The sequence below is a fragment of the Schistocerca gregaria genome, chromosome 2 (genome assembly GCF_023897955.1).
Source record: "Schistocerca gregaria isolate iqSchGreg1 chromosome 2, iqSchGreg1.2, whole genome shotgun sequence".
Lineage (NCBI taxonomy): Eukaryota > Metazoa > Arthropoda > Insecta > Orthoptera > Acrididae > Schistocerca > Schistocerca gregaria.
Genome location: NC_064921.1, coordinates 122,885,304 through 122,912,458, shown reverse-complemented (window position 1 = coordinate 122,912,458; position 27,155 = coordinate 122,885,304). Strand labels below are relative to the sequence as shown.

Genomic DNA, 27,155 nt, shown 5'->3' with positions numbered 1-27,155 from the left:
TCCAGGCGGATGTTCGCGTCGTTCTCGCACGATATTTCAACAGCTTGCCTCGCTATCTTCTTCAGGTGCTACCTGAGAGTGGTCCTTGGGTCGATCGAGTCCAGTATTTATGCCTGAGAGGAGCTGGGCGTTCCCTAATCGGTGCGCGCCAAGTCGAGTGTTCCATCTGTGGTCCGCACTGCACTGTACTGCAAATCTCAGGCTTCCACGAGACGGACGTGGTCGGCATCGAAGACGTCCGCGATCGGGCGGAAGTTGTCGGCGAACACGTCGGCGAGGGCGTTGGCCTTGGCGTCTGGGGCACAGACAACCTCGTCGCCGACGTGGAGCGGAGGAACAGACTGATGGCGGGGGAGGAAGTGCTTGGCGGTCCGCCAGGCACTCCCATCAGCCGTGGTGAGGGTGGCCACAAGGCCAGCCCGCCAGCCCAGTCACGGTTCCGGTGTTGGTCGATAGCGGTCCGGATTTCGCGCCGTGCCCGATTGAGGCGGCGCTTGGTCGCAGGCTGGCGAGTGAACTGCCACTCACGGAAGAGACGGTTTTTGGCCGTTATAGCCTCCAAGATGTGCGGCGGAAGCCGCCGGGACATCTTGCCAGGCCGCCGCGGCTGACGGGGAGACGCAGCGGCAGCAGCGCTGAGAGTGAGCCGCATAAAGAAGGCCAGCGCAGCAGCGGCCCCCTCCAGGGCAGGATCTGGGGCACCGTCGAAGCGACCGAGCAGTTCAGCCCGAAATCGGGCCTCGTCAATGCAGCGGAAGGTGCGGCGGTCAGGCGGAAGAGAGGCGCCGACGACGTCCATGTCGTAGACCACCGGAAGGTGGTCAGAGGACAAGACGCAGCGGATGGTAGCCGACGTAAAGTGCCCGACGCCCTTCAGGACTGCGACGTCGAGCACCTCGGACTGGCCTCTGTTGGGGAAGAAGGTGTGGTTAAATGGACCCAGGACGACAGCGCCGTGACGTTGAATGATGCGAAGAAGGCGCCGCCCGCTGACGTTTGTGACTCTAGAGTTCCATTGCGGGCTCTTGGCGTTCAAGTCACCCGCAATGAACAGTTTCCCACGCAGCGTGAGCAGGGCATCAAGGTCGGCCTCCAGGAGGTGGCCCCTCGGTGGCCTGTAGACGGCGACGAAGGTAATGACCCCCGCCGTGGTGGTGACAGCCACCCCAGTGGCTTCTACCGCAGCAAGAGGCGGCATCAGGCCTTCATGGTGCTTCAGTGAAGTCTGCACATAGATGGCGGTGCCTCCTCCATGGGTGGGCCGGTCGGTACGGTAGCACCGATAGTTCGCCACCCCGACGGCCACACCAGGTTTCAGAAACGTCTCGCAGACGAGACAAATGTCTATCGCCTCATCCCGGAGGAATTGGCGGATTTCCCCTTCTTGGGGAACCAAGACGCGTGCGTTAAAACCGCACACCATGAGCCCATGGACATGCTCATTAGCCAAGGCGGTCAGCAGGAAAAACGCCAGCCTGGAGGGCGGACGTGACGGTGGTGACGAGCTGTTCGAGCAGCCGGCGCAGGAGCGCAGGAGCGTACGGAGCTCAGCGGCATCGGGAGCCATTGGGGCCCCTGGGGCGGCATCCAAGGCAGGAACAGTAGGCGGCGGTGGGACCGCAGGAGGCGGTGGCTGCGGGGGCACAGACTGCCGTCGCTCCAGTGGGGCATCAGTGGCCAGACATTCCGTCGCGAGGACGTCACGCCGCGGCCGTCGGCGGCGCCAGCGGGGGGCGGCAGCTGGTGCGGCAGGCGTGGGTGCAGGGGCAGCAGCCTCTGCGGATGAGGCAGGCCGCTGCGGCGCAGAGCCATCGGGGGCAGCAGGCCGCTGAGGGGTGGGAGCGGGCGCCCCCCCCCCCCCCCCCCCCGCCCTTGACGGCATCAGCGAAGCTGGTGCCAGGCTGTACCTTGCGGGAAGGGGCAGCCCGGCCACGATGCTGATGTCGGCCACGCAGGAAGGACATCCACGGTAGCTCGCGATGTGCCCGCCGCCGTAGTTGCAGCCAGTCGGTTTATCCTCTCGTGAGAGCGTGCATTCCTTGCTCTGATGCTGGGCCCTGCACTTGACCCAGCGGGGCGGCATCGAACAGTAGCGAGACACATGGTCGAGCCGTTTGCATGAGAAGCACTGAGCCCTCCTGCCTTTGGCCCACAGTGGCTCCACTTCGATGTCGACACCCCAACCCACCGCACCTGAAAGATCTTGCGATTTTCCAGGTTGTCGACAAGAACGACCTGGTACAGCGGCATGGGGCGGTGGGTGCGTGGGGAGTTCATGAGCCCCGTGTGCGGATGCCTAAGCCCATGTCCTCCAGTTCTTCACGTAGGTAATCCGCCCCAAACTGGAGTCGGGGGCGACGGATCACCACCTTCAACAGCTTGAGCGGCTCCGACGGGTGCGTGTAGCAATGGAGGCCATCTTTGCAGATGACATCCATGACTGCACGGTGCTCCTCATCAGTGCTCATGGAGAGCCGGTAAAGCTCATTGCCGGCAGTCCTGACGCTGGCAGTGGGCGCCACCCGAGTGATCTTCTGCTCGAACGGCTTATAAGGGCCGTCCCATTGGACGTCCTTAGTCGGAACACACGGCGCGGCGCAGACCGATTAGGGACCGCACAGCACCAAACAGAAGTGGAAATCATAGTAACAGTCATGAGATAGAGTACCCAACATCTCATATCGGGTCTGACACACCGCAGATAACAACCACAACCGTTGAGGACGGCCAAAACGCCACCGATGGCAGTCGTAACATCCGCGCTTGGAGGGGTTCATTGAAACTGAGTCTAGCGGCGCGGACCACAGATGGAACACTCGACTCGGCGCGGACCGCTTAGGGAACGCCCAGCTCCTCTCAGGCATAAATACTGGACTCGATCGACCCAAGGACCAGTCTGAGGTAGCACCTGAAGAAGACAGCGAGGCACGCTGATGAAATATCGTGCGAGAACGACGCGAACATCCGGCTGGATTCCCGAATTTCCAAGATGTCAACAGATCGCCGGGAAAGCATGAAGAATTACTTCCTGTAAATTGCTGGCATAGCACCTGGCATTCAACAGCGTCCAAGATGTGTTCAGATCAGACGAATTTGGTGGCTATGTTGACGTGGATCCTCCAACAAGGCCACTATTGATTTATACACTCTTTAGTGTGAGCTATAATTTTGCTTCTAATGATCTCGATGCAGACAGTATGTTAAACTATAACACTCCTTACAGTTATATATCTAGTGTACCAGCTAAAATTACATTTTAAGTGATTTTTTAAATAATTTCTCATAAGAATTGCATGTGTTTTAATCGTACAAATGGCATCAGGTATTTTAAGAAGATCTCTTTATACGGAGACAGCAGAGGAATCTAGGCGTGTGCATTTATTGCGAAAGATTTTTATGGTTAAAATCTATTGGTGTGGCGTGATAGCAAGGTGTCTTTCACTTTTTATCAATCTTTGTGTGATTCATTCGAAAAGGTAACGACCACATCAGTGTGTCTGTCCAAGTTGCTTGCAAGAAAACCAGATGCAACAGAGAGCTGATGCAGACCACATCCACCCATCGCTTGTTCTTTTGAGACTCAAATATCAGGAGGAAATGCGAATTGATTTTTCAATTTCGATTGAAATCAGCGAATTTTGTGTCAAATCTGTTCGCTTACCGTTGAACCTGTACATCAAAGAACCCTATGGCGTTATTCACTCAGTTTTAAGCTCTGCTAATGACACCTGATATCCGGCCGCAGTGGTCGAACGGTTCTAGGCGCTCCAATCCGCAACCACGCGGCTGCTACGGCCGTAGCTTCGAATCCTGCATCGGGCATGGATGTGTATGATGTCCTTAGGTTCTAAGGTGTAAGTAGTTCTAAGTCTAGGGGCTAATGACCTCAGATGTTAAGTCCTGTTGTGCTTAGAGCCATTTTTGACACTACACAGAAATCACGTCACAGAATATTTACATCTAAGCGTTTTTGCTTTACTATGTGTTGTGCATGTACAAACAGCGTGACGAGTTTTCACAGATAAATCATTTAATGTGGATATAGTTCGGATTAAAAGCAATAGTTGCCCTGGGTGACGCATATGGAAGTGTGGTATATACATCAGAGGCTTCTATAGGGTTTCTTTATACTTTCTGATGAATGTAGGTGTAATTCCTCCATCAACAGCATTTCCATGGGAAATCGTGAGAGCCAAGGTCGCGGACACTCGTGATAGCAAGTGTCAGCAGATGCTGCTTGCCTGGACTTCGAGAATTTCTGCGAGTCTGCTAGTGTGTGGTACACTGAAATATGTTCTACTGTACTGAGACACAGACGTATTTCCGACAATCGTCGAACATAGAAATATTCAAGGTAGTAGGGATTTTTATTTTATGTAGGTTACAATGAAAGATTTCAGATGAAGTTGTCCTCTGTGGGAGGGAGGATGCCTCCTACAAGAGCCATTCATGTGTACGTTGTAGTACGATGTGGAGACAACCGGACAATGTAGTACAACGTGATACCTGACACACCAATATTATGCAGTGTGCTGCATGGTTCACCAAATAAAATACCTCGACTGTGAAATATGTAGTGAAATGCGTGGACTATGTGGCATATTGCACGATGCACTGGATGCAATGTCCAGGCTATGCAGTGAGTAGCATGGTTCCTGATCACGTATCTGCCATGGTGCAGAATGCTGTCGCACTCATGATGAACAACTTTCCTCCCACATACTTCTTATATGGTTCATTCACACATACTTTAATTTTGTTGTGCAACCATAGTCCTTCAGCGAATGCAGACGGTTTCTTTTTGCCTAGGGGTGATGTGTGCACGGTAAAGTTGAATCCATCCCTTTCATCTTAGATCAATATCTACCTGTGGAGAGATAACGTCCTTATATAGGGTCACCAAAATGGGTGGGAGTTACAGCTCATCCAGTAGGGTGATAGAGTTTCAGGCAAAAAATATGTTACATCCATTACAATCCTCCCAACTGCGGGAAATGATTCAAATCGATTTGTATTAAAAATAGTTTATTATTCCCCTAACTGGCTCGGCTGTAAGGACCTTAACCATTTTGTCTTTTCTATCAATGAAGTTCTAATTCCAACAACGACAAATGAAAGTCATGAACTGCTAAGTGTCTCTAACGCAGCAAAAACAATAGACAATACATGAAATGTAAAGTATCACTCTGACATTACAACACTTCAACTGTTAAGTTTCAGCTAATGTGAAATGTGCAAAGTCTTTTAGACATAACAACAACTTGACTCTAAAGTCACGAATCCTCACAGAAAACGGTTCTAGTAAATACGTATGTAGCCACTAGATAGACAACTATTCGTTTGTACTTGTGCTACACTTCTTTTGTATGATCCTGGCTATAGGTAAATTTTTCTAGTTTCTCCTTGAGATATGACATGACTGTCTCACTTATCTACACTATCAAAGATGCAAATCATTCTAGTCCCCTTTGTATGCTTCAGTAATCACAGCTGCATATTTCATGCAACATTTTGGAAGTTGCCTGCAATGGTACACAGAGCGATAGACAATCATTTTTTAAAATTTGGTTCAATTATTATTATTATCGTATACATCAATTACAGTAATACACATTTAGCAAAACAAAGAAATAAATATAAAACCGAACATGTGAAATTATATATAGTACACAAGTTTTAAAACGACTCAGACTACACTCCGATGTTGATGGACTCGATCCAGCAGAGTGCATTGCGGGGTGCTTGATGGAGCTTCTCAATGCCACCAGGGAAGCGTCTGATTGGACAGTCATTCACAATGTGGCTCATTGTTTGGATGTCACCACAGTCACACACACTCTCACTTGAAAAGCCCCACTTGAGCATTTTGTATTTGCACCTAACCTCGTCGGTCCGATATCTGTTTAACTCCACTCACGCCTCCCTTCGTTGGTGGAATCCTGGAACTGTTGGATTAACTACAAGTTTGTGGTTTCGGGTTCTTGTAGCTTGCCACTCACGTTTCCACTCTGCGTCCTGGTCCAATCCTGTGGATAGCATTTGGACCCCCATTTCATATGCTGGTCTTCTAGATTTGAGGCGTCTCCCGGGCAGTGATAGAAAATCGTCATTAGGAGGGATAGAGTTGTTTTCAGAAACTTGCTGACAGAGGTTGTAAAGAGCAGCATTTCGACGGAGGTCTGGAGGACAGATGTTTGAAAGCACTGGTAGTCAGCAATTAGGTGTAGACCGGACTGTACCACTAAGTACTCTCGTAACTAAGTTCAACTGGACGTCTACTTTCTCTACGAGGGTGATTCGGAGCCAAACTGGTGCACAGTATTCTGCTGAAGAGTATACCAGTGCAAGGGATGCTCCTCGAAGAACTGATGTGGTTGCTCCCCATGTACTACCTGCCAGCTTTCTCACAAGGTTCGCTGGTTTTTGTATCTTCTTGGCCAAGTTGGAAAGGTAGTTCTGTCTAGAATGACTCCCAGGTATTTTGGGCTTTCGTTGTATCTGTTATTTGGTTCAATATGTTTAGGTGAATAAAGGGTTATAAATACAAAACGAATTCAGGAGCAAGTCTAATATGAATAACAAAATAGGAACACGGATAAGCTACTACGAAAAGCATAGTGAACGCATTATTGTAGCCAAGATAGTCACGAAGCTACAAGTTTATATGCTGTTGTGTGTAGGAATCCTGCCTACTCGGTTCGCTAGACAAGCAATCAAACAAGTGGTATTAATGAGTTTTGTTACAATAAGAAAATCATAGGTATTTAACTTTGGCAGCTACGCAGATGCGTCGCAAGCAAAGCGTGATATACGAAATCATCAGTCTTTTCAGTGACTGCTGATCTCTAACTGACTTAAGTCTTCCTGAACTGCTATCGAAGTACCTAACGTTGACGCTGCTATCCAAGTGGCTAATCTTGAAGCTGCTATCGGATTGAACCGCCACCAGTCGGGCGCGGGGCTTATGTCCTCTTCACATAGGGGCAGCTACTGAGCGTTGTCATCCTGGAAGGGGGTTGGTCAGCATGTGATTGGCTGACTCCTTCTCACAGCCTTCTCTTCCCTGTTGTTCCCGACTGGCATGCCGGCACTTGACATAACATATGCCAACTAGCTCCGCAGATGATGAAGAGATCGAAGAAATGTGTGATGAGATAAAACAAATTATTCAGACGATTAAGAGAGACGAAAATTTAATACTCGTGGGAACTGGAATTCGATGCTAGGAAACGGAAGAGAAGCAAGAATAGTAGGTGAATATGGACTGGGGGAAAGGAATGAAAGAGGAAGCCGCATGGTAGAATTTTGCACAGAACATAATTTAATCATAGCTAACACTTGGTTTAAGAATAGTGAAAGAAGGTTGTTTACGTGAAAGTCCTGGAAACACCAGAAGGTATTCAAATGTTCAAATGTGTGTGACATCTTATGGGACTTAACTGCTAAGGTCATCAGTCCCTAAGCTTACACACTACTTATCCTAAATTATCCTAAGGACAAACACGCACCCCCATGCCCGAGGGAGGACTCGAACCTCCGCCGGGATCAGTCGGACAGTCCATGACTGCAGCGCCTGAGACCGCTCGGCTAATCCCGCGCGGCAAACACCGGAAGGCTTCAGACTGATAATATAGTAGTAAGCCAGAAATTTCAGGACAAGATTTTAAATTCTAAGACATTTTCACGAGCCAGATGTGAACTCTGACCACAATTTACTGGTTATGAACTGTAGTTTAAAAGTGAACATTGCAAAAAGGTATTAATTTAAGGACATGGGAACTGAAACAACGAGAGTTTGTAGAGAGTTAGCGAGGAAATATTAGGGAGTAAAAGAGCAGGGAAAGGAACGAGTAGGTTCGAGAGATGAAACAGTGAAGACAGCAGAGGATCAAGTAGGTAAAAAGACGAAAGCTGGTAGAAAACCTTGCGTAACACAAGTGATATTGAATTTAATTTATGAAAGGAGAAAATATAAAAATGCAGTAAATAAATGAAGCACGTGAAAACGAATACAAACGTCTAAAAAACGAGACTAACAGGAATTGCAAAATGGCTAAGCAAGATTGGCTGAAGATAATTTCTAAGGATTTAGAAGCACATATCGCTGGGTGAAAACTAGATGCCGCCTACAGGAAAGCTAAAGAGACCTTTGGAGAAAAGAGAACGACCTATATGAATATCAAGGGCTCAGATGGAAAACCAGTCCTAAGCAAAGAAAGGAAAGCAAAAAGATGGAAGGATATGTGGAGGGTTTGTACGACGGAGATGTACGTGAAGGCAATGTTATGGAATTGTAAGAGGACACAGATGAAGAGGAGATGGTAGGTATGCTACTGCGTGAGGAATCTGACAGAGCACAGAAAAACCTAAGTCGAAACAAGGCCCTGGGAGTAGACAACATTTTGATAGAACTACTGACAGCCCTGGGAGAGTCAGCCATGACAAAACTCGTCCATCTGATGAGGAAGGTGTATGAGACAAGCGAAATACTCTCAGACTTCAAGAAAAATACAATAATTCCAATTCCAAAGAAAGAATGTGCTGACAGGTGTGAAAATTACGAAACTATCAGTTTAATAAGTCACGGTTGCAAAATACTAAAACGAATTCTTTACGGAAAAATGGAAAGACTGGTAGATGCTGACCTCAGGGAAGATCAGTTTGGATGTAGGAACACGTGAGGCAATACTGACTCTACGACTTCTCATAGAAGATATGTTAAGGAACTGTAAACCTATGTATATAGCCTTTGTAGACGTAGAGAAAGCTTGTGGCAATGTTGACTGGGATACCCTCTTTCAAATTCTAAAGGTGGCAGGGATAAAATACAGGGAGCGAAAGGCTATTTACAACTGGAACAGAAACCAGACGTTAGTCATATTAGTCGAGGAGCACGAAAGCGAAGCAATGGTTGAGAAGGCAGGGAGACAGTGTTGTAGTCTGCCCCTGATATTATTCAATTTGTACGTTGCACAAGCAGTAAAGGTACGGAAGAAAAATTTTTTAGTAAGAATTAAAGCCCAGGAAAAAGAAATCAAAACTTTGAGGTTTACTGGTGGTATTGTAATACTGTCAGAGACAGCAAAGGACTTGTAAGAGCAGTTAAACTGAATGGACAGTGTCTTGAAAGGAGGATACAACATAAATATCAACAAAAGCAAAACGAAGAAGATAATGGAAAGCAGTCTAATTAAATCATATTATGCTGAGGAAATTAAATTAGGAAATGGGTCACTTAGAGCAGAAGGTGAGTTTAGCTATTTGGACAGCAAAGTAACAGAAGTAGAGAGGGTATAAAATGTAGACTGGCAATGGCAAGAAAAGCGTTTCTTAAGAGGAGAAATTTATTAACATCGAATATAGATGTATCAAGATGTCTCTTCTGAAAGTATTTGTATGGAGTGTAGCCATGTATGGAAGAGAAACATGGACGATGAATAGTTTAGACAAGAAGAGAATAGAAGCTTTTAAAATACGGTGCTACAGAAGAATGTTGAAATTAGAAGGGGAATACATGTAACTAATGAGGAGGCAACGAATAGAATTGGGGAGAAAAGAAATTTGTGACGTAACCTGACTCAGGGATTGACTGGTAGTACACATCGTGACACATCAAGGACTCACCAATTCAGTACAGAGGGAAGTCTCGAGGATAAAAATCGTAGAGGGAGACCAATAGATCAATACAGTAAGCAAATTCAGTAGATTATAGGCTGCAGTAGTTACTCAGAGTTGAAGAGGCTTGCAGAGGACAGAGAAGCATGGAGAGCTACATCAAATCATCTTCAGACTGAGGATCACAACAACATGTTTGAGTATACAAACTAGGAGTATCTATATTAGGCAATGATGTTGATGCATTGCACGTGCTGTGTAATTAAGGACAACAAGTGTCAAAATTTCTAAATATTCTGGATGGTTGTGATGGGTTAAGGTCTGCAAGGGTATGCCAAATATTTCTATTTATACTCAAACACTTAATGACAAAACTTAGTCCAATCGTTCAACACACGCTAGTTTGCTTTCCCAGCATACATCAAGTTACTGAATGTGGATTCCTGAAAGTGAGTGCACTGCACTGTATTTTTGTTGTTTATTTTGACTTTTCTTGGGTAGTCCTTAACTCATACCAGTAATACTCTGATGGCTGAACATTGCAGTTATTTGTGCCAGATATTGACATAATTGAAACCATTCATATTCTAATAGCACTAAATTCGTGTCACTAAACTGTGTATTTTAAAAAATTACCACTGCATTGTACTCTCAGTCTAATTAGAAGCCTATAACAGCCTATAACAACATGTTTAGTCTCACTTGAATTGAGCTTGTACATTACATTGAGTTATAACACAACATTCATCAGCACACTACGCAACGCTAGTAGTTTGACGAGTGGTGCAGAGGTTGGAGATAATGAAAACTCAAAATCTGGGAAGAATTCCGTGTTCCGCTCCGTTGTACCAAGTGCTGTCTCATGGAACTCGTCTGGAAACCGTTCTGTGTGTTTCTCTGCGTCAGAGAGCCTGTCTGCACACTCAGTTGATTCCTTCTTCAACATCTCAGATAGCCAATACCATAGGGAGAATTAAATTAAAAGCGTCAAAACACACACACTTACACACGATATATAATAATAATAATAATAATAATAATAATAATAATAACAGGAAGTTCGACAGATGAATGGGTTATGTAGACTAGTGGTATGGAAATATGTCATTGCTGCATGGGTAAAACAGGTCAGCTGTAAATAGTGCCACCTCAGCAGATCGCTAAATAAGACACTTTTTGATCTGAAGATGATCCTCAGAGACTGAAACCCATTACCACGAAATTGGAAATTTGTGGTAAGTTACTATGGAACTAAACTGCTGAGGTCATCGTTCCCTAGGCTTGCATACTACTTTATCTAACTTAAACTAACTTACGCTAAGGACAACACACACATCCATGCCCGAGGGAGGATTCGAACCACCGACGGGGGAAGCCGCGCAAACCGAGGCAAGGAGTCTCAGAGCGCGCGGCTATCCCGCTGCGGCCATTACAATGAATAAAATATTTTACAGTCAAAGCTGATTATGAAACCTGAACTTGGGTTACTGGTTTCAAAGTATGTCATCAAAAATCATTAACAAGTGACTTACTTCTGTTATTTGAATTTAATTTAGTCGTATGGCTAAGGCCCCCTGTCGGGCAGACCGTTCGCCGGGTTCCGGTCTTTCAATTCGACGCCATTTCGGCGACCTGCAGTCGATGAGGATGATAGGATGATGATGAGGACAGCGCAAGACCCAGTCCCTGGGCGGAGAAAATTCCCCGACCCAGACAGGAATCTAACCCGTGCACAGAGGATTGACAATCCATCACACTGACCATTCAGCTACCGGGGGCGGACACTTTTGTTGTAACATGACGGAAAAAAGCAATAGGACTTGAGAGTGTGGGGGCTGAGAGGTTTTCTCGTGAAAGCACTCAACACTTGTGAAATCTATGTATTTGCACCTGTTATTACATCCATGTCAACACAATTGGTAGGTGAGTAACACAAAACTTGTACAGACAGGGCATGTTGGGTCTGTCGTCTGTCCTGCAGCTTGAAGGCCTTCAGCGAATTTTGCGCTAACATAGTGGTGTACTGAGCAATTTTTTTTTATAATTTTTGTGACGACATGACGATGCTATGGGTAATTTGTTACATTTTTTGTGTAACAGGGGAAAATTTGGTAAAATTTCACTGTAAAAGTGGGCAGTTTATTACAATTTCAATGTAATTCGAGAAATATGCTATAATTTCTCTATAATACGGGAAATTCGTTACAATTCTGCTATGACTCTGGGGTGAGGGGGGAGAGCAGCAACTTGTTGCAATGAAATGTTGCTATAACTTGATTATGTATGGGGAGGTTTGTTACAGTTTTGGGTGTAATACATCTATGAATGGGGCACCACAACACAGTACCTCAAAATTATCACATTATTTATTTTTTCAACCTGGATATTATGTTTTGACGTTAAATATGTGTATCTTATTATTTCATTATCAATGATATTTGACCGAAAGTATGTAATGAATAGTTATGGCAAAGTAATTTGAAATCAAGGCTATAAAGAAATGTGTGCACACTGGCAATGTTAGAGATCTTGTATCATGTAGAATCAAAAGGCACTGTTAAGGGCATGGCACTAACATTGTAGAAATACAAGGACACACAGGCACAGAAAGAGCTGCAAGATAACTGTGATTCAGAATGGACACAAAGTGATTATCCAAAATTAAGTGCATTGTCGATGTGGTATCCAAATTAGGGTAAGGCATTGTGAATTTACGAAAGGGTATTTGTATGGGCCACCATACAATGTTTATTGAAGAAGAATTGGCAAATAGATTATTGGAAGAAATGCACTGTATGGAGAAAGTTAATACAAATTGCTAGTTACTGGAAGAAGAGCCTACTTTTGATTACTTTTGCCTTTTTCCGTTTACTCTCAGTTCATATTCTGCACGCATTAAACTGTTCATTCCATTCAACAAATCCTGTAATTCTTCTTCACTGACACAGAGGATAGCAAAATCATCAACGAATCTTAATCACTGATATCCTTCACCCTGAATTTTAATCCGATTTCTGAACCTTTGTTTTATTTCCGGCATAGTTTCTTTGTTGTACTAATTGAACAGTAAGGGCGAAAGACTAAATCCGTTTCTCACAACGTTTTTAATGTGAACACTTTATTTTTGGTCTTCAAATCTTATTATTCCTTTTGGTTCTTGTACATACTTTATACCTCCCGTCGTTCCCTGTAGCTTACTCCTATTTTTTCACAATTTCGAACATCTAGTACAATTTCACACTGGTGAACACTTTTGTAGTTGACAGATCTTGTGACAGTACCTTGAATTTTCTTCAGTTTTTTTTCATTATCAATCTCAAAGTCATAACTGCCTCTCTGGTGCGTTTATCTTTCATAAAGTCAAACTGTTCGTCATCTAAGACACCCTCAGTTACCTTTCCATCCTTCTGTGTATTTTTCCTAACGGTAGCGTGGATGTATGCGATGTTAAGCTGATTGTGCGATAGCTCTCGTACCTATATGCCCTTGCTATCTTCGGAATTGTGTGGATGATATTTTTCCGAAAGTGTTTTGGTACATCGCCAGTCTCATAGATTCTACACAAGAACTTGAATAGTCGTTTGTTGCCACTACCTACCATTATTTTCGAAATTTCGATGAAATGTTATCTACCCTTTTCGCTTTATATTGTCTCAAGTCTTCCACTGCTCTGATATTGGATCCCCTATGTCTTCCTTAACGACATCTATCAAGTCAGTAGACAAGTCATCCTCCTCATTGAGGCCTTCAGTGTACTATCCAATATCTGATTTCGGACTACGACGATGACGTAATCCAACTGGAATCGTCCTTCGTCCCTAGGTCTTTTTCAGTTATACCTCCTCCATTTGTGATTCTTGAACGGTGTATTCACTGTTACCATCTGAAATTTACTGCAGAACTCAACTAATCTTTCTCGTCTCTCATTCCCACTGACTACTCCATATTTTGCAGTAACACTTTTCTTCTGCTCCTTCCCCTAGAACTGCCTTCCAGTCCCCAATGATTATCGGAGTTTTATCTCCATTCAAATGCTCAGTTACCCGTTCACTGTCCTTATACTGTCCCTATCTCTTCATCTTCTAGGTACGACGCCAGCATGTACACCTGAACTATCACTTTCAGCATTGGTTTGTTGTCGAATCTGATGAGAGCAAACCTACCACTCAACTGTTTACAGTCACTCACACACTACCCTACTTTCCTGCTCATAACGAATCCTACTCCCGTTACACCATTTTCTGCTGCAGCTTATTTTACCCTATATTCCTATGGGCCAGTGATCCTTATATTTCCGTTTCGCTTTACTGACCATCACTATGTCTAGTAGATTGGGCAGCAGCATTACCCGTTTCAGATTTTATAGCTTTCCTACTACTTTAAACTTCTGACATTCCATGCTCCGATTCATAAAATGTTACCCCCTTCGTTGGTTGTTCCATCTTTTTCTGGTAGTCACCTTCTCCTTTGCTGTTCCTTACCAGAGACTCGACTGGGAAAATCATCAGGAATCTTTTAAGAATGGAGAGAGCATCAATGATACTTCTTTTGAATTACAGACCACGTGTTCTGTGGATACACATTATGTGTTTTTAATGAAATGGTTTCCGATACATTCTGCACCCTCAAGCCGTTGATCATTGCTGATTCTTCCACGTTTTTGCTGCAGTTTGCCACCCCAATTTAAAGAGAGTGTCTTGAAACTGTGCCTGCTACTTCGCCCTCTTTGATGAAGCTGTTGGCAGTGCGAGGGTGACTGCTTATGCTGGAAGTCTTGGGCTGCCAGGACCCATGATATTTTGCTTACTAGTTCAAGAGTATACCTCTACTTTTTTTTTCAAACACTAACAGCATTCTATGGAAAGTTTTGAACCGAAGATTGAGCCAAGCTTGATAGAAGAAAAATTTCTTTTGCTCCTCGAATCATGAAGAGGGCAAACCATGAAGAGAAAAAAGGTAATGCCACCGAGAAAACCGTGAACACGAAACCAGGTACTTAATAGTTCCTGCTTATTCATTTATATTTTTATTTTAGTTTCTTATCTAAACAAGAGCAACAAGTCCAAAAAACTAAATAAGTGCGGAACTGTTTACCTGAAGAGGGGCCATGACTATAAAGCCATAGGGGCCGGCTAACTCAAGTGAAACCTCGACGATGAAATGAAAGATTCATCATATTGACGAATAAGTCACGATACTGTGGCAAGCACAAACTCTACCAATATGCAGTTGCCATATATTGGCGTAATGCAGTTGGTTCCGTATCGCCCCCTCCATCCGTAATGTAGCTCTATGCCAGGTGTTTAAGGGAATTTTGTAAACATGTGATGAGATATACCTCTGGAAATCTACTGTAACACAGCTTCACTAGCATGCTAGATTTACTGACAATCAAAAGGCACGATGTAAAGCACAGTGTATGTAATAATAGCTGTAGTTCTACACAATGAGTGGGATATTTTCAAACATATGGATATGTATACATTGATTGTGAATGCATCCCTTACAGGTAATCATTCTTACTATTGCATCTCACCACGGTACCTAGAAAGAACTGTGCATCTTTAACATGAAAACTTTAAAGTCGCAATAAATTATTGTAGCCCTAACATCCAGAACCGTTAAACTACTGAGTGCAGATGAGTTATATAATTTGTTCTAGGTCACAGAAAACCGATGTAATACTTACCAAACGACCTCTCAGCTCAAATGCCATCTAACTCGAAAGCAACGTTCCTTCATCTCGTACCACCAGCAACAGTTACCTCATGAGCGTGATCTCTCCTGCAGGCCATTTCACGCCTAACAGAGACAGCCTTAACGTGATAATCAACGGATTTTACCACATCTACTAATTTCATCCTCTTCTGTTGTCTGTGTTGCTATCCAAGAAACACATCTCACTGACGACCCATTCTCCAAACAGTCGACGTTAATGCGCATTCTGTTGCAATGTTGGGTGTAAAAGGCATGGCAACGTACTATTAAGCGTGTAATTATAATGTTTTGGATCATCTGTGTTCATCCTCTTTAAGTGTATACTTTCATCTTGGCTGATAGTTAATCGATCACACCTTTAGATTTCTTGGCACAATATGAAGCAGAAATAACACAACAGTGTGGTATCTAAGTTCTGAAAAACATGTATGACAACAACTGTTTACACAATACTTGCGTGTCAATCATTTATCAGCTGGTACTGACTGTGCTTTACATTAACATGTAATAATATGAATTGAGATAAATAAATTTATTTAAAACATTAAGCAAAATTCTAACAAATTACCATTTACACTGTCATATATCACTATGTTACAGTAAAAATTATTTAGATTTGAAATAGGATTCTGAACTTGGCGCAATCTATTTGGCAACCATAAAGGCTGTGCCAGGGAGCTGTGACTGCATAGGACAAGTGGCAATCATGGCTTTGACAAATGGCCACTGTGGGCCAGTATCCAACAGTTCGCCATCTTGTATTCTGTAATTGTCACAAGTGTTCTGGCAACAGTGAATGCTGTGCCAATATCAAACAGGTCAGCCATCTTGAATTCTGGCGTCGTGGGGCTCAGGACAGCTCAGTAGGGCAAGTGCTCAATGTTCGCCGCCTTGGATCGACATATAGGAATATATATTTAGTATAAGTGAGCTAACAATCACGCAGACTATGCTAGTAAGCCAAAACCCGCCTCTTTGGAACGCCATCTTCGATTGTGATGTTGTCAGTCTCTGCTAATGTCAGCCATGATGAACTGTCCTCCTTCCAGACCGCGCTAAGATCCACCATCTTGCATCTGATCTCGGATTGCCATCCATGCAGGCTGTACTAACGTCCACTATCTCATATCACCATCTCGGACTGAGATGGAATACAGCTATGATAAAGTTAGTCATCTTGGATTTTTGAATTTCTCATCATTTTACACTTAGCACGATTGAAATATTTTGAATTTCACGCCTTTCTTAAATTTTCCTTTCATTTTATACACACGCCAATAGTCCATGACGTCAGAGGCGTGGTGTGAAGGTGGAGCGGAGGTAGAAGTATTGCAACAGTGTATTGTGATGTTATCAGTGACATCATAAAAACTCTGGTAACAATTCTGCATATATCAGGACCCACTTAGCACCCTTGCTTTTGTCATCTGTCGTTGTTTTTCAATTATGAAACACGTGAAGAAAATCTGTAAATTATTCTGGAATACGTACATACCTGCCTAATAGCTTTTTTGTCCGTCTTTGAAACAAAAATACATCACTGATTATGCGCATCACGGATCCGACAGTTAGTTGATAGTTTTGTGGAGGTACGTGGTATCAGATGTCTACGTACAGGTCATGTAATTCGCGAAAATAAGGGGCTGATGGTTGGCGTACGCGGTAACGTTGCCCGACAGCAACCAAAATGGACTCCCCAGGATGTACATCAGGCGAGTTTGGTCGCCGAGACATCAACCTAAGTTCACTATAATGCTCTTCAAATCACTGTAGCATGGTTCTGGCTCCGAGAGACGGAGAATTATACTACTGAAAGATGACATTCCCTTCGGGGAAGAAATCAAGTATGGAGGGGCCGAACTAGTTCGCAGCTGTCAACGTGTTGTCGATTACCACCACAGGTCCCATGCAAGCACAGGGTAATGTCGCCCACAGCATAAATACAGCTCCCACCAGCCTGCTTCCGTGGCGCGCTGCACGTTTCGAGCCGCCGCCCACCGCGATGGCGGCGTTTGTGAAGACCACCATCGACCTAGTGTAGCAAAAATGTGAATCACGGGAAGAGCCGACATGTTTCCGTCTGTCGACGGTCGACTCCCGATGGTCTCGTGCCTACCGCAGTCGTGACTGACAATGTCGTTAGGTCGACATGTGATCATAAAGGGTGTGGTCTGCTGCAGAGCTCCATGTCAAACAATGTACGATGAAAGATATACCCCGAAGTCCATTTTCTGTGTAGAATCGTGATCGTCCAAACATTTAGTCACCAGTGGTTGTTTCACTCTCCTAACTCTATGTTTTACAACCAAATCAGGTTTTTTTGTATATCCAATAGGAATATTCCACTATGTGATAAAAAGTTTCAGTAATCTATTTTGTATATGTGCCAAATATTCACGTTTTCATCTCTTCTAAAAACCACACATAGTTACTGAAGTTTTGGTGAACATTTACGAAGTCTCTACAATGCTTTGGTTGTACAACCAATGTATATACACTGAAGTACCAAAGAAACTGGTACAGGCATGCATATTCAAATACAGAGATATGTGGAAAAGTAGAATTCGGCGCCACGGTCGGTAACGCCTGTATAAGACAGTTGTTAAATCGGTTACTGTTGCTACAATGGCAGATTATCAAGATTTGAGTTTGAACGTGGTGTTATAGTCGGCTCACGAGCGATTGGTAGCGGTGAAGTAGGGATTTTCCTATACGCTCGTATCGCGAGCGTGCCGTGAATATCAGGTATATGGTAAAATATCAAATCTCCGACACCTCTGTCGCTGGAAAAAGATTGTGCAAGAACAGGACCAACGATGACTGAAGAGAGTCGTCCAACGAGACAAAAGTGTAACCCTTCGCCAAATTGCTGCAGATTTCAATGATGGGACATCAGCAAGTGTCAGCGCGCGAAACATTCAACGAAACATCATCGATATGGGCTTTCGGAGCCGAAGACCCACTCATGTACCCTTGATGACTGCAGGGCACAAAGCTTTACGCCTCACCAGGGCCCTTCAACACCGACATTGGACTCCTGATGACGGGAAACATATTCCCTGATTGGAGGAGTCTCGTTTCAAATTGTATCGAGCGGATGAACGTTTACGGATGGACGTAGACGGGTATGGAGACAACCTCATGAATCCAACTCAGCAGGGGACTGTTCATGCTGGTGGAGGCTCTGTATTGGTGTGGGGCGTTTGCAGATTGAGTGATATGGGACCCCTGATACGTCTAGATACGACTCTGACAGGTGAAACACACATAGGCATCCTGTCTGACTACCTGCATCCATTCAGGTCCATTGTGCATTCCGACGAACTTGGACAATTCCAGCAGGACAGTGCGACACCCCACGCGTCCAGAATTGCTACAGAGTGGCTCCAGGAACCCTCTTGTGAGTTACACACTTCCACTGGCCACCAAACGCCCCAGATATGATCATTGTTGAGCACGCCTGGGATACCATGCAACGTGCTGTTCATAAGGGATCTCTACCCCCTCGTTGTCTTACGAATTTATGGACAGCCCTGCAGGATTCGTGGTGTCAGTTCCCTCCAGCACTACTTAGTCGAGTCCATGAAACGTCGTGTTGCAGCACTTCTGCGTGCTAGAGGGGGACCTACACGATATTCGGCAGGTGTACCAGTTTCTTTGGCTCTTCAGTGTTAATGCAGCTCAGAGTGCCACTCGTCTAATAAATAATGTTTTAGTTCCAGTTTTCTTCTACAAGCCACTGTCTACATACGTTTATAAGACTGGAATCTATTGCATAACCTTCTTGACGTCTTTTTTCTCGTCTTACTTATGATTTTATTGAGACATCGGTCTCCTGACTGGTTTGAAGTGGCCTTCCATGAATTCCTCCTTGGTCCCAACCTCTTCATCACAGAGTGGCACATGTACCCTCATCGTCAATTACTTGTTGATTGTATTCCAGTCTCTGTCTTCCGCAACAGTTTTGACCAGCTACAGCTCCCTTTGCTATTATGGTAGTGATGTATGAATACATGTCCTTTCATTGTATTTCTTCTACCTGTTAGAATTTTCCATATGCTGCTGTATTCGCCAGTTCTGCGATGGACCAATGTATTCCTTATCTTTCCAGTCCGGTAAACTTTCAACATATTTCTATGGTACTACGGCTTAAACGCTTCGGTTCTCGTCTGGTTTCTCCAGAATCCATGATTCACTACCACAGAACACTGTGCTCCAAAAGCACATTCTCAGAAATTTGTCGTGTGCTAGCCTGCCATCTTGTTTTGGCCTTTATGTGCTACTTTAGTAGCAAGATAGCAGAGTTCCTTCACTTTGTCTGCTTCGCGCTTCACAGTTTTGATGTGAATTTATCGCTAATCTCATTTCTCTACTCCTCATCGACTTAGCCTTTCTTTGGTTTACTTCCAGTCTATATTCCGTGCTCAGTAAACTGTTCATTCCATTCAGTATGTCATGTAGGTGTTGTATCCGCTGTCGCGGCGAATCCGCACATCAGTAGCGGACAAATTGCGCGAGAATCTGGAATCTCAAAACCGTCGGTGTTGAGATTGCACATTTACCATATTTCTAGGCACAAGAAATTGCATGTTGACGACACTGAATATCGTGTGCAGTTCTGCCACTGGGCACAAGAGAAATTACGGGACGATGACAGATTTTTTGCACGTGCTCTATTAAGCGACGAAGCGTCATTTACCAACAGCGGTAACGTAAACCGGCATAACATGCACTATTGCGCAACGAAAAATCCACGATGGCTGCGACAAGTGGAACATCAGCGACCTTGGTGGGTTAATGTATGGTGCGGCGTTATGGGAGGAAGGATAATTGGGCCCCATTTTATCGATGGCAGTCTAAATGGTGCAATGTATGCTGATTTCCTACTAATGTTCTACCGATGTTACTACACGATGTTTCACTGCATGACAGAATGGCGATGTACTTCCAGCATGATGCGTGTCCAGCACATACCTCGCGTGCGGTTGTAGCAGTACTGAATAGCATATTTCATGACAGGTGGATTGGTGGTCGAAGCACCATACCACGGCTCGCACGTTCAGAGGATCTGACGTCCCCGATTTCCTTCTGTGGGAAAAGTTGAAGGATATTTGCTATCGTGATCCACCGACAACGCCTGACAACATGCGTCAGCGTATTGTCAGTGCATGTGCGAACATTATGGAAGGCGAAGTACTCGCTGTAGAGAGGAATGTCGTTACACGTATTGCCAAATGCATTGAGGTTGACGGACATCATTTTGAGCATTTATTGCATTAATGTGGTATTTACAGGTAATCACGCTGTAACAGCATGCCTTCTCAGAAAAGATAAGTTCACAAAGGTACATGTATCACATTGGAACAACTGTATTTTAATTTAAAAAACCTGCCTGTTACCAACCGGTCGTCTGATATTGCGAGCCATATGTTTGTGACTATTACAGCGCCATCTATCACAAAGCGAAAAAAGTGGTCCAACTAAAATATTCATATTTCTTACCGCACCACACGTATATGTAGTAAAAAATGGGGGTTCCTATTTCAAAAAACGCAGTTGATATCCGTTTGGCCTATGGCAGAGCTATCTAGCGGTGACAACCATAGAACCATCTGGTTTCCCCCTTCAAGCTAGACAAGTTTCGTTCTTTGTAGTTTTTTCGTTTGATTCTAATTTCGTGAGATATTTGGCCTGGTCATGTTCAATGGATCACCATGTATATACTACATCACAACTGCTGCTATCCATATCGCCTGCAACGAGTGCAAGCATTATCAGCAGCGGACTTACCCCCAGGTGAAGGGTTTTGTCTGGTTTTTGCACCAGACCATGACAGCTATGGGATTTCTGTCATCAAAAATCTATAATGAGACGTGTGAACGGTCAGGCGATCGTTGTAGGCAAAACCACCCCTTCCTTCCGCCTCCTCGATTTCTATCTAACCATCTATGGCCGTCCTATCGCCCTCACCCACACCCTTAAGTACCTTGGCGTCACCCTCGACCTGTCCTGGACCCCCATCTCTGGACAATCCAAGCCAAGGCACACTCCCGACTCGGTCTCCTCAAGCTCCTTTCCTGCCGTACGTGGGGTCTGGACCCCTCCACCATACTCCACACCTATAAATCCCTCATCCGCCCTATTCTCTGTTACGCCCATCCTGTCTGGATCTCCACCCCCCCCCCTACCTTTTTCAAATCCCTTCAGATCCTTGAACGCCATGCTCTTCACCTCGCCTATCGCATCCTTCTCCCTTCCCCCACACGGATCCTGTACGACCTCATTCCGTTCCCCCACCTCCTCCTTTTCCTCGAACGGATACAGATCCTTTACATCTCCCATAAACTCGATCCTCCTCACCCACTTGTCTCACCCGTCCTCTCCCACCCCCGCCCACTGCCACACCTGTATTCCCACATACCACTCAGTCTCCATCTCTCCACCCTCCTTACTCTCTCCCAAGGTGGCTTCCGCCAGCTCCTCCTCCCTGATGACGTCCTCCTCCCCTCCATCTACCCCTCCTATCAACTTTGATCCCTCCTCCCTCTTCCTGTGTTTTTTTTCCTTTGGGCACCATCCCTACCTTCTCTCTCCTTTCCCTCCATCCCCCCTTCCTCCACCCCTCTTCCCCTGGTCTTCCCCTATCCCCCCCCTCCTCGCTTCCTTCCTTTCCCCTATCTCCCCTGCCCTTGGCATCTCTGCTCTCCCCTCTCCCTCTCCCACCCCCCTCCTCCTCTCTTGGCAGGTCCCCAGACTCTTATATGCTCAATGGACATCCGCACGCCAGAGATTTTCGCCATCAGTGTCATGTGTGTGTGCCTTCGTGTTTGTGTTTAGTGTTCTTTCCCCGTCACACCCCGTCATTCACATGTGCCGTCGCAGTCATCAGTGTTCCTGCGAGGTGTCAACAGGTTTTCGTGTTTTTTCTTGTCCCGCGTGAACGGCTTCGTGTATATTGTTTTCTGTGTCTACAGTTTTTTGCCCGCCATTTGTTTTGTATCATCTGTACCACCCCACCCCTCTTTTATGTCTTATATTGTACCACTTGAGGCTTAAGAGCAGCGTACTACGCCGCTGACAGCCCACCTTTGTACAAGGTGTTTAAAATAACAATACAGAAAAAAAATTGTGAACGATTGCATTGCATCACATGGGTACCACTTTGTACATCTGTTGTGACGTGGATGCAATGCAGCTTTGTACAGTGTTCCTTGATGATTCATTGTTGTTTCACGCACACCGACCATTTCCAGACACCATGTTCATGGGAGCATTTCTCCTCCATTTCCAGTCAGCAATCTATCCCTGCAGTTTATCGCCCAGTACAATATGACAATAAAACAATCATGTACAAAATTTGCGCCTTTTTTTTCCACTATCGTCTCCCAACCCTGTTGTCCTCGCTTATTACCAACTCAACCACTGATAGTTCCGTGCTGTCTGCAGGATGGCGCTGTTCGTGTTCTTCGTGCTGTGCAACGGCCAGCTGCGCAGCAGTCTGAGGGCATGGGTGTCTCGTTTGGTGTGGTACTGGCCCAGCAGTGGCCGATCGCCCGGCTACCAGCGCTCCACCACGACCACCAATACCACACAGATCAAGGACTCCGTCTCCGACCACACCCCACTGGTGCGCCAGCGGCTGAACCGACTACAAGAGCAGTTGGAGCTCGATCTCAAGAAGCCCACCGACAGACCAGCAACAAACCTCGAGAGACAGTGGCGAAACCCCACCAATCAGCCCACCTGAGAGACCAATACACGAAAGACAGTACCATGATAACTTTTTTCGAAATAAAATATCGCCGTAAGCCTGTAGATTTGAAGTTTTTCATTTTTTCGCTCAACTTCGTTACATTTGCGCCCTTCTCCTTCCCATTCACTAGCTTTCCTTTGTGAGCAGGACCTATATGCACCATCATTAGGCACTGCGAGCAGTCAACTTCTACGTGCTACAAGGTTAACAAAATGGTTCAAATGGCTCTGAGCACTATGGGACTTAACTGCTGAGGTCATCCGTCCCCTAGAACTTAGAACTACTTAAACCTAACTAACCTAAGGACATCACACACGTCCATGTCCGAGGCAGGATTCGAACCTGCGACCGTAGCGGTAGCGCGGTTCCAGACTGAAGCGCCTAGAATCCCTCGGCTACTCCGGCCGGCCAAGCTTAACATTCAAACTCGAGGTCACTATGTGTCCTATAGTAGTCGCACCCTTACTGCGTCTTAGGAAAAATGAAAATCCCAAGGAAGCAACAGTTCAGAAGTTACGCACCATATTTTCTGTCTAGGAGCAGAAGAAGATACTTGAGAGGAAGCACGTAGGGGGAACAGAGGGACTGTACAAAAAATTCAAGTATACGGGTTGAGTTGCTGCACGATGCAGAAATTTTTTACAGGTAACCCACAGAATCCGTAGACGTGGCATTTTGTAGCAAAGAACCTGATGTTTCACATAAAAGTGTGAAGTGCCATTTCGGTTCGATGTGACTACAATTTCTGATGCCACAAACAATCCACCAGCAATCACTTTCTTCCCACGCTCGTTGCAACAAACTGGGCGTAACTTGCCCATCGCCAGCGAAGAGTCGATTTTTTAGTTCGGCTAAACTGGAGACCGATTGCGAGGTTTTTTTAGCGCATTTGGTGCGAAATTTACGCCGGACAGTTGCTGCAGACTCGTTTCACGAAACCAAAACAAGGAGCGTGCACGCTCCATTCCGTGAAAGTAGCCATTTTAATTGTGAACAACGCTGGTGCAATGGGTGACGGAATGGGGTACTGATACACTACGTGAATCGAACTTGAGGTTATTTGCTGCAAAATGATACATCTATCTACTCTGTAAGTTATCTCAATAAATTTCCATATCATTCAAAAATTACAAAGTCATTTTCGACTCACCCTGTAGTACTGCCAGTGCTAACTACTGCGGGGCAAATTACAAGACTGCAAAGTTCTACATAAATGGTCGGGAACTGACTGCCACAGTTCGACTCGGCTGTGATGAACACTGAGGGAAGTGGCTGAGCAAAAAATCATCTCCACCGTCCCCTGAGGTGGTGATAGGCAACCTAACACGTGTGACGTATTTCCAACAGCATTGTACGGGGTGTGGTGCACGATGCGCGAGCATCAGAGAGAAGTCTCTAATACAAGAGAGTAAAGCCACTGCACACAGGCGTGACTAACTTCAGCAAACAAAAGTAAATGAAACGAGATGCTGGCTTTGCGGCTCTCAGGTAATGGGAAACTTTAGAAATTGTTTAGGAGAGTGTTTGAAAGACTTGATGGAAAGACACAGTTTGAAGTAAAATTTAATGTCTAAAAATCCTAAATATTCCGATACTAGTTGGCCATCGCGTGCATTCATTCCCCGTCTGTAGGAAATTATGGTTCCCAGTGTTTACATAAGGGTGCCAGACATTCACTCGGATAGGCGGTTTGCCCAGCCAGGCACTCAAATACCATGGATGGAGAATTTTAATTGATATTTCTAATTTGGCAACAGAGGTTTTTGCAAAAACTTTCGAATGAGACCGCTCTAAAATGAAGTAATCTTCCACTATACACTACTGAAGTACAATATAGCAACTATATACCAATGTTGTGGGTGTTCGCACCGAATAAACTATTTATCGCAAAAAGCCTCAATTGGTAATCGTAAAGCGTAAATTCACTGATTGCTTTAATCATAACTGCATTATTTCCTTTCCAAAATTCCTCTTATATCACAAAAACGAAACAAACGCGTGCACTTAATATGTTATTACATGTAACCTCTAGGAAGTTATTTTCAATCGATCATCATTTTATAACTCGTAACTTACACCCACATCAATTAAAAATAAATGTGCGAAATATTTTTCCTGCATAATAAATTATATCTCTCGAGTAGTGGAGAAACGGTTGAATCCTGTCTCTGCTTTTTGAGTTTACATAATAGCCCTCAGCAGATAAATGGATTGTATTGTTTCAATATAACATCTTTAAAATGACAATTTGTGAAAAAATAAGTAAGTACTGTTTTAACGACGGGTGGTTTGCAATTTTAAATGACGATACTACCTAGTAAAATTTGTGTCTGCAGTCTCAAATGGCCCATCCATACAGGGAAGATAAATGTGATCTTAAAATCTGAAACAGTTCTATTCACAATTGTCAAAAAATATTTCTTCCTAATAAAGACAGAATAGGCCACATTAACAGCGATCACCAATGAAAGGTTGCACCATATACAAAACTGACCAATACCAATGTGGTAATCAATTCCCTTTATCAGTGAATTACAACCCTTAACATATATTAAAATCGTTATACAACTGTCATAAAACTGGCATATTCTGCAATAAACAAGACCTGAAGTTATTATTTGCTAAGTTTAAAGGCGAAGTTAATGGACAAGTTTAAAAAGTCTACAAACTAGGCACAGTGGGTAAGTAATAAAGAGGAGAAAGGTTTGGTGTTATCAGATGGCACCGCCCACCAGTATCAGCAGATGGACGATGACGGTCCCATTGATTCAGCAATGTGAAAAATCTGTACCACTGCAAAAATACCAGAATTTCCCTCACCTTACCATAGAGAGAGGGAAGGCAAAAATACACATCTTACTCTTAAAATGTAAACATTATGTTCCTACCAAAAATAAAACTCAAATCTGCATGAACAAACTGATACACTTGAATTACTCATAAAAGCAAACAGTATTCCTACAGACTCTACGACAATGTGTAATGGCCTTAATATACCAAAGGTACATGAAGGCTTTTCAGAACACCACTTCCCATATAGCACATCAACTAATACAGTGACAAAAACACATGTGTAACCTTTTAGTCATGAAGTTCATGTCATTCAAATGCAATGAACTTTAATCAATTGTCCTCAGATAAACTATGACTAATAATTTAATAAATTTCAAAAAAATTTCTTTTGTAACTACAAAACTTAAAGTTATAGGCAAAAAGAAACACATGTGCAAACTTCTAATTCCGTTTTTCTCTCAGATCTATGCGAATGCATTGGTTTTCCCACTAATAGGTAATGCAGCACGATATATGGAAATTACTTTTCAATCAAAAGTTATTAATTCATGCAAATTCCAGTTTGAACTGATATTTAAAAAATATAATCCTGTTCAGGTCTTAATTGAATAACAGATACCAGTTCCTGCTAGAACACTTACATATGTATATTTCATAACCAACAGATCGACCGTCAAAACATCACAAAGTTATTTCATTCCGTGGAGGGAGCGGGAGTGTTCGTTGGAGCTGACAAAAACATTGTCTCTATTAAGGTCGAAGTTGAGTGTGACATTGAAGTCATCTGGTCGTGTATAAGAGGTGTAGGTAATGTCAGGTTAATTACTGGATGATTTAACCAGCCACCCGATCCTACTATGACAGTTATAGAGTCATTCAAAGAAGGTCTACGGTCAATAGCGCCCAAATACCCAGTTCATGCAATACTTGTTGGAGGCGACTTTGACCTGCCGAGTATAGACTGGGGTATCTACAGATTCATAGCGGGGGTTACAGAAATACTTTTGAACCCTTTTTTCTGAAAGTTGTCTTGAACTGCTATATTGGCAGCCCACACGCAATGTACAACCTTGTTGCTACAAAAATGACGGATCTTATCGACAATGATAGCATAGAAACGAAGATTAGCGATAATGACGTCACTATAGGAGCTATGATTGCGAAAGTTAAAAATCTCTCAAGAAGGCTAGGTGAGTGTTTCTGGTAGATAGAGCAGATAAGAAGTTATTAACATCTCACATGGCCAGTGAATTGGCATCACTTAGTTCCAGTAAGA

General features: G+C 44.2%; 1 protein-coding gene across 1 annotated transcript in view; it reads left to right on the top strand.

Moving 5' to 3' along the window:
* LOC126336487 (uncharacterized) overlaps positions 1 to 23,146 on the top strand; it is a 237,498-nt gene extending 214,352 nt beyond the window's left edge. Inside the window, exon 14 of the mRNA XM_050000230.1 lies at positions 22,780 to 23,146. Coding sequence (XP_049856187.1) covers positions 22,780 to 23,080 — 301 coding nt within the window. The 3' untranslated portion in view covers positions 23,081 to 23,146. The remainder of the gene's footprint in view (positions 1 to 22,779) is intronic.
* Positions 23,147 to 27,155: the final 4,009 nt, after the last annotated feature.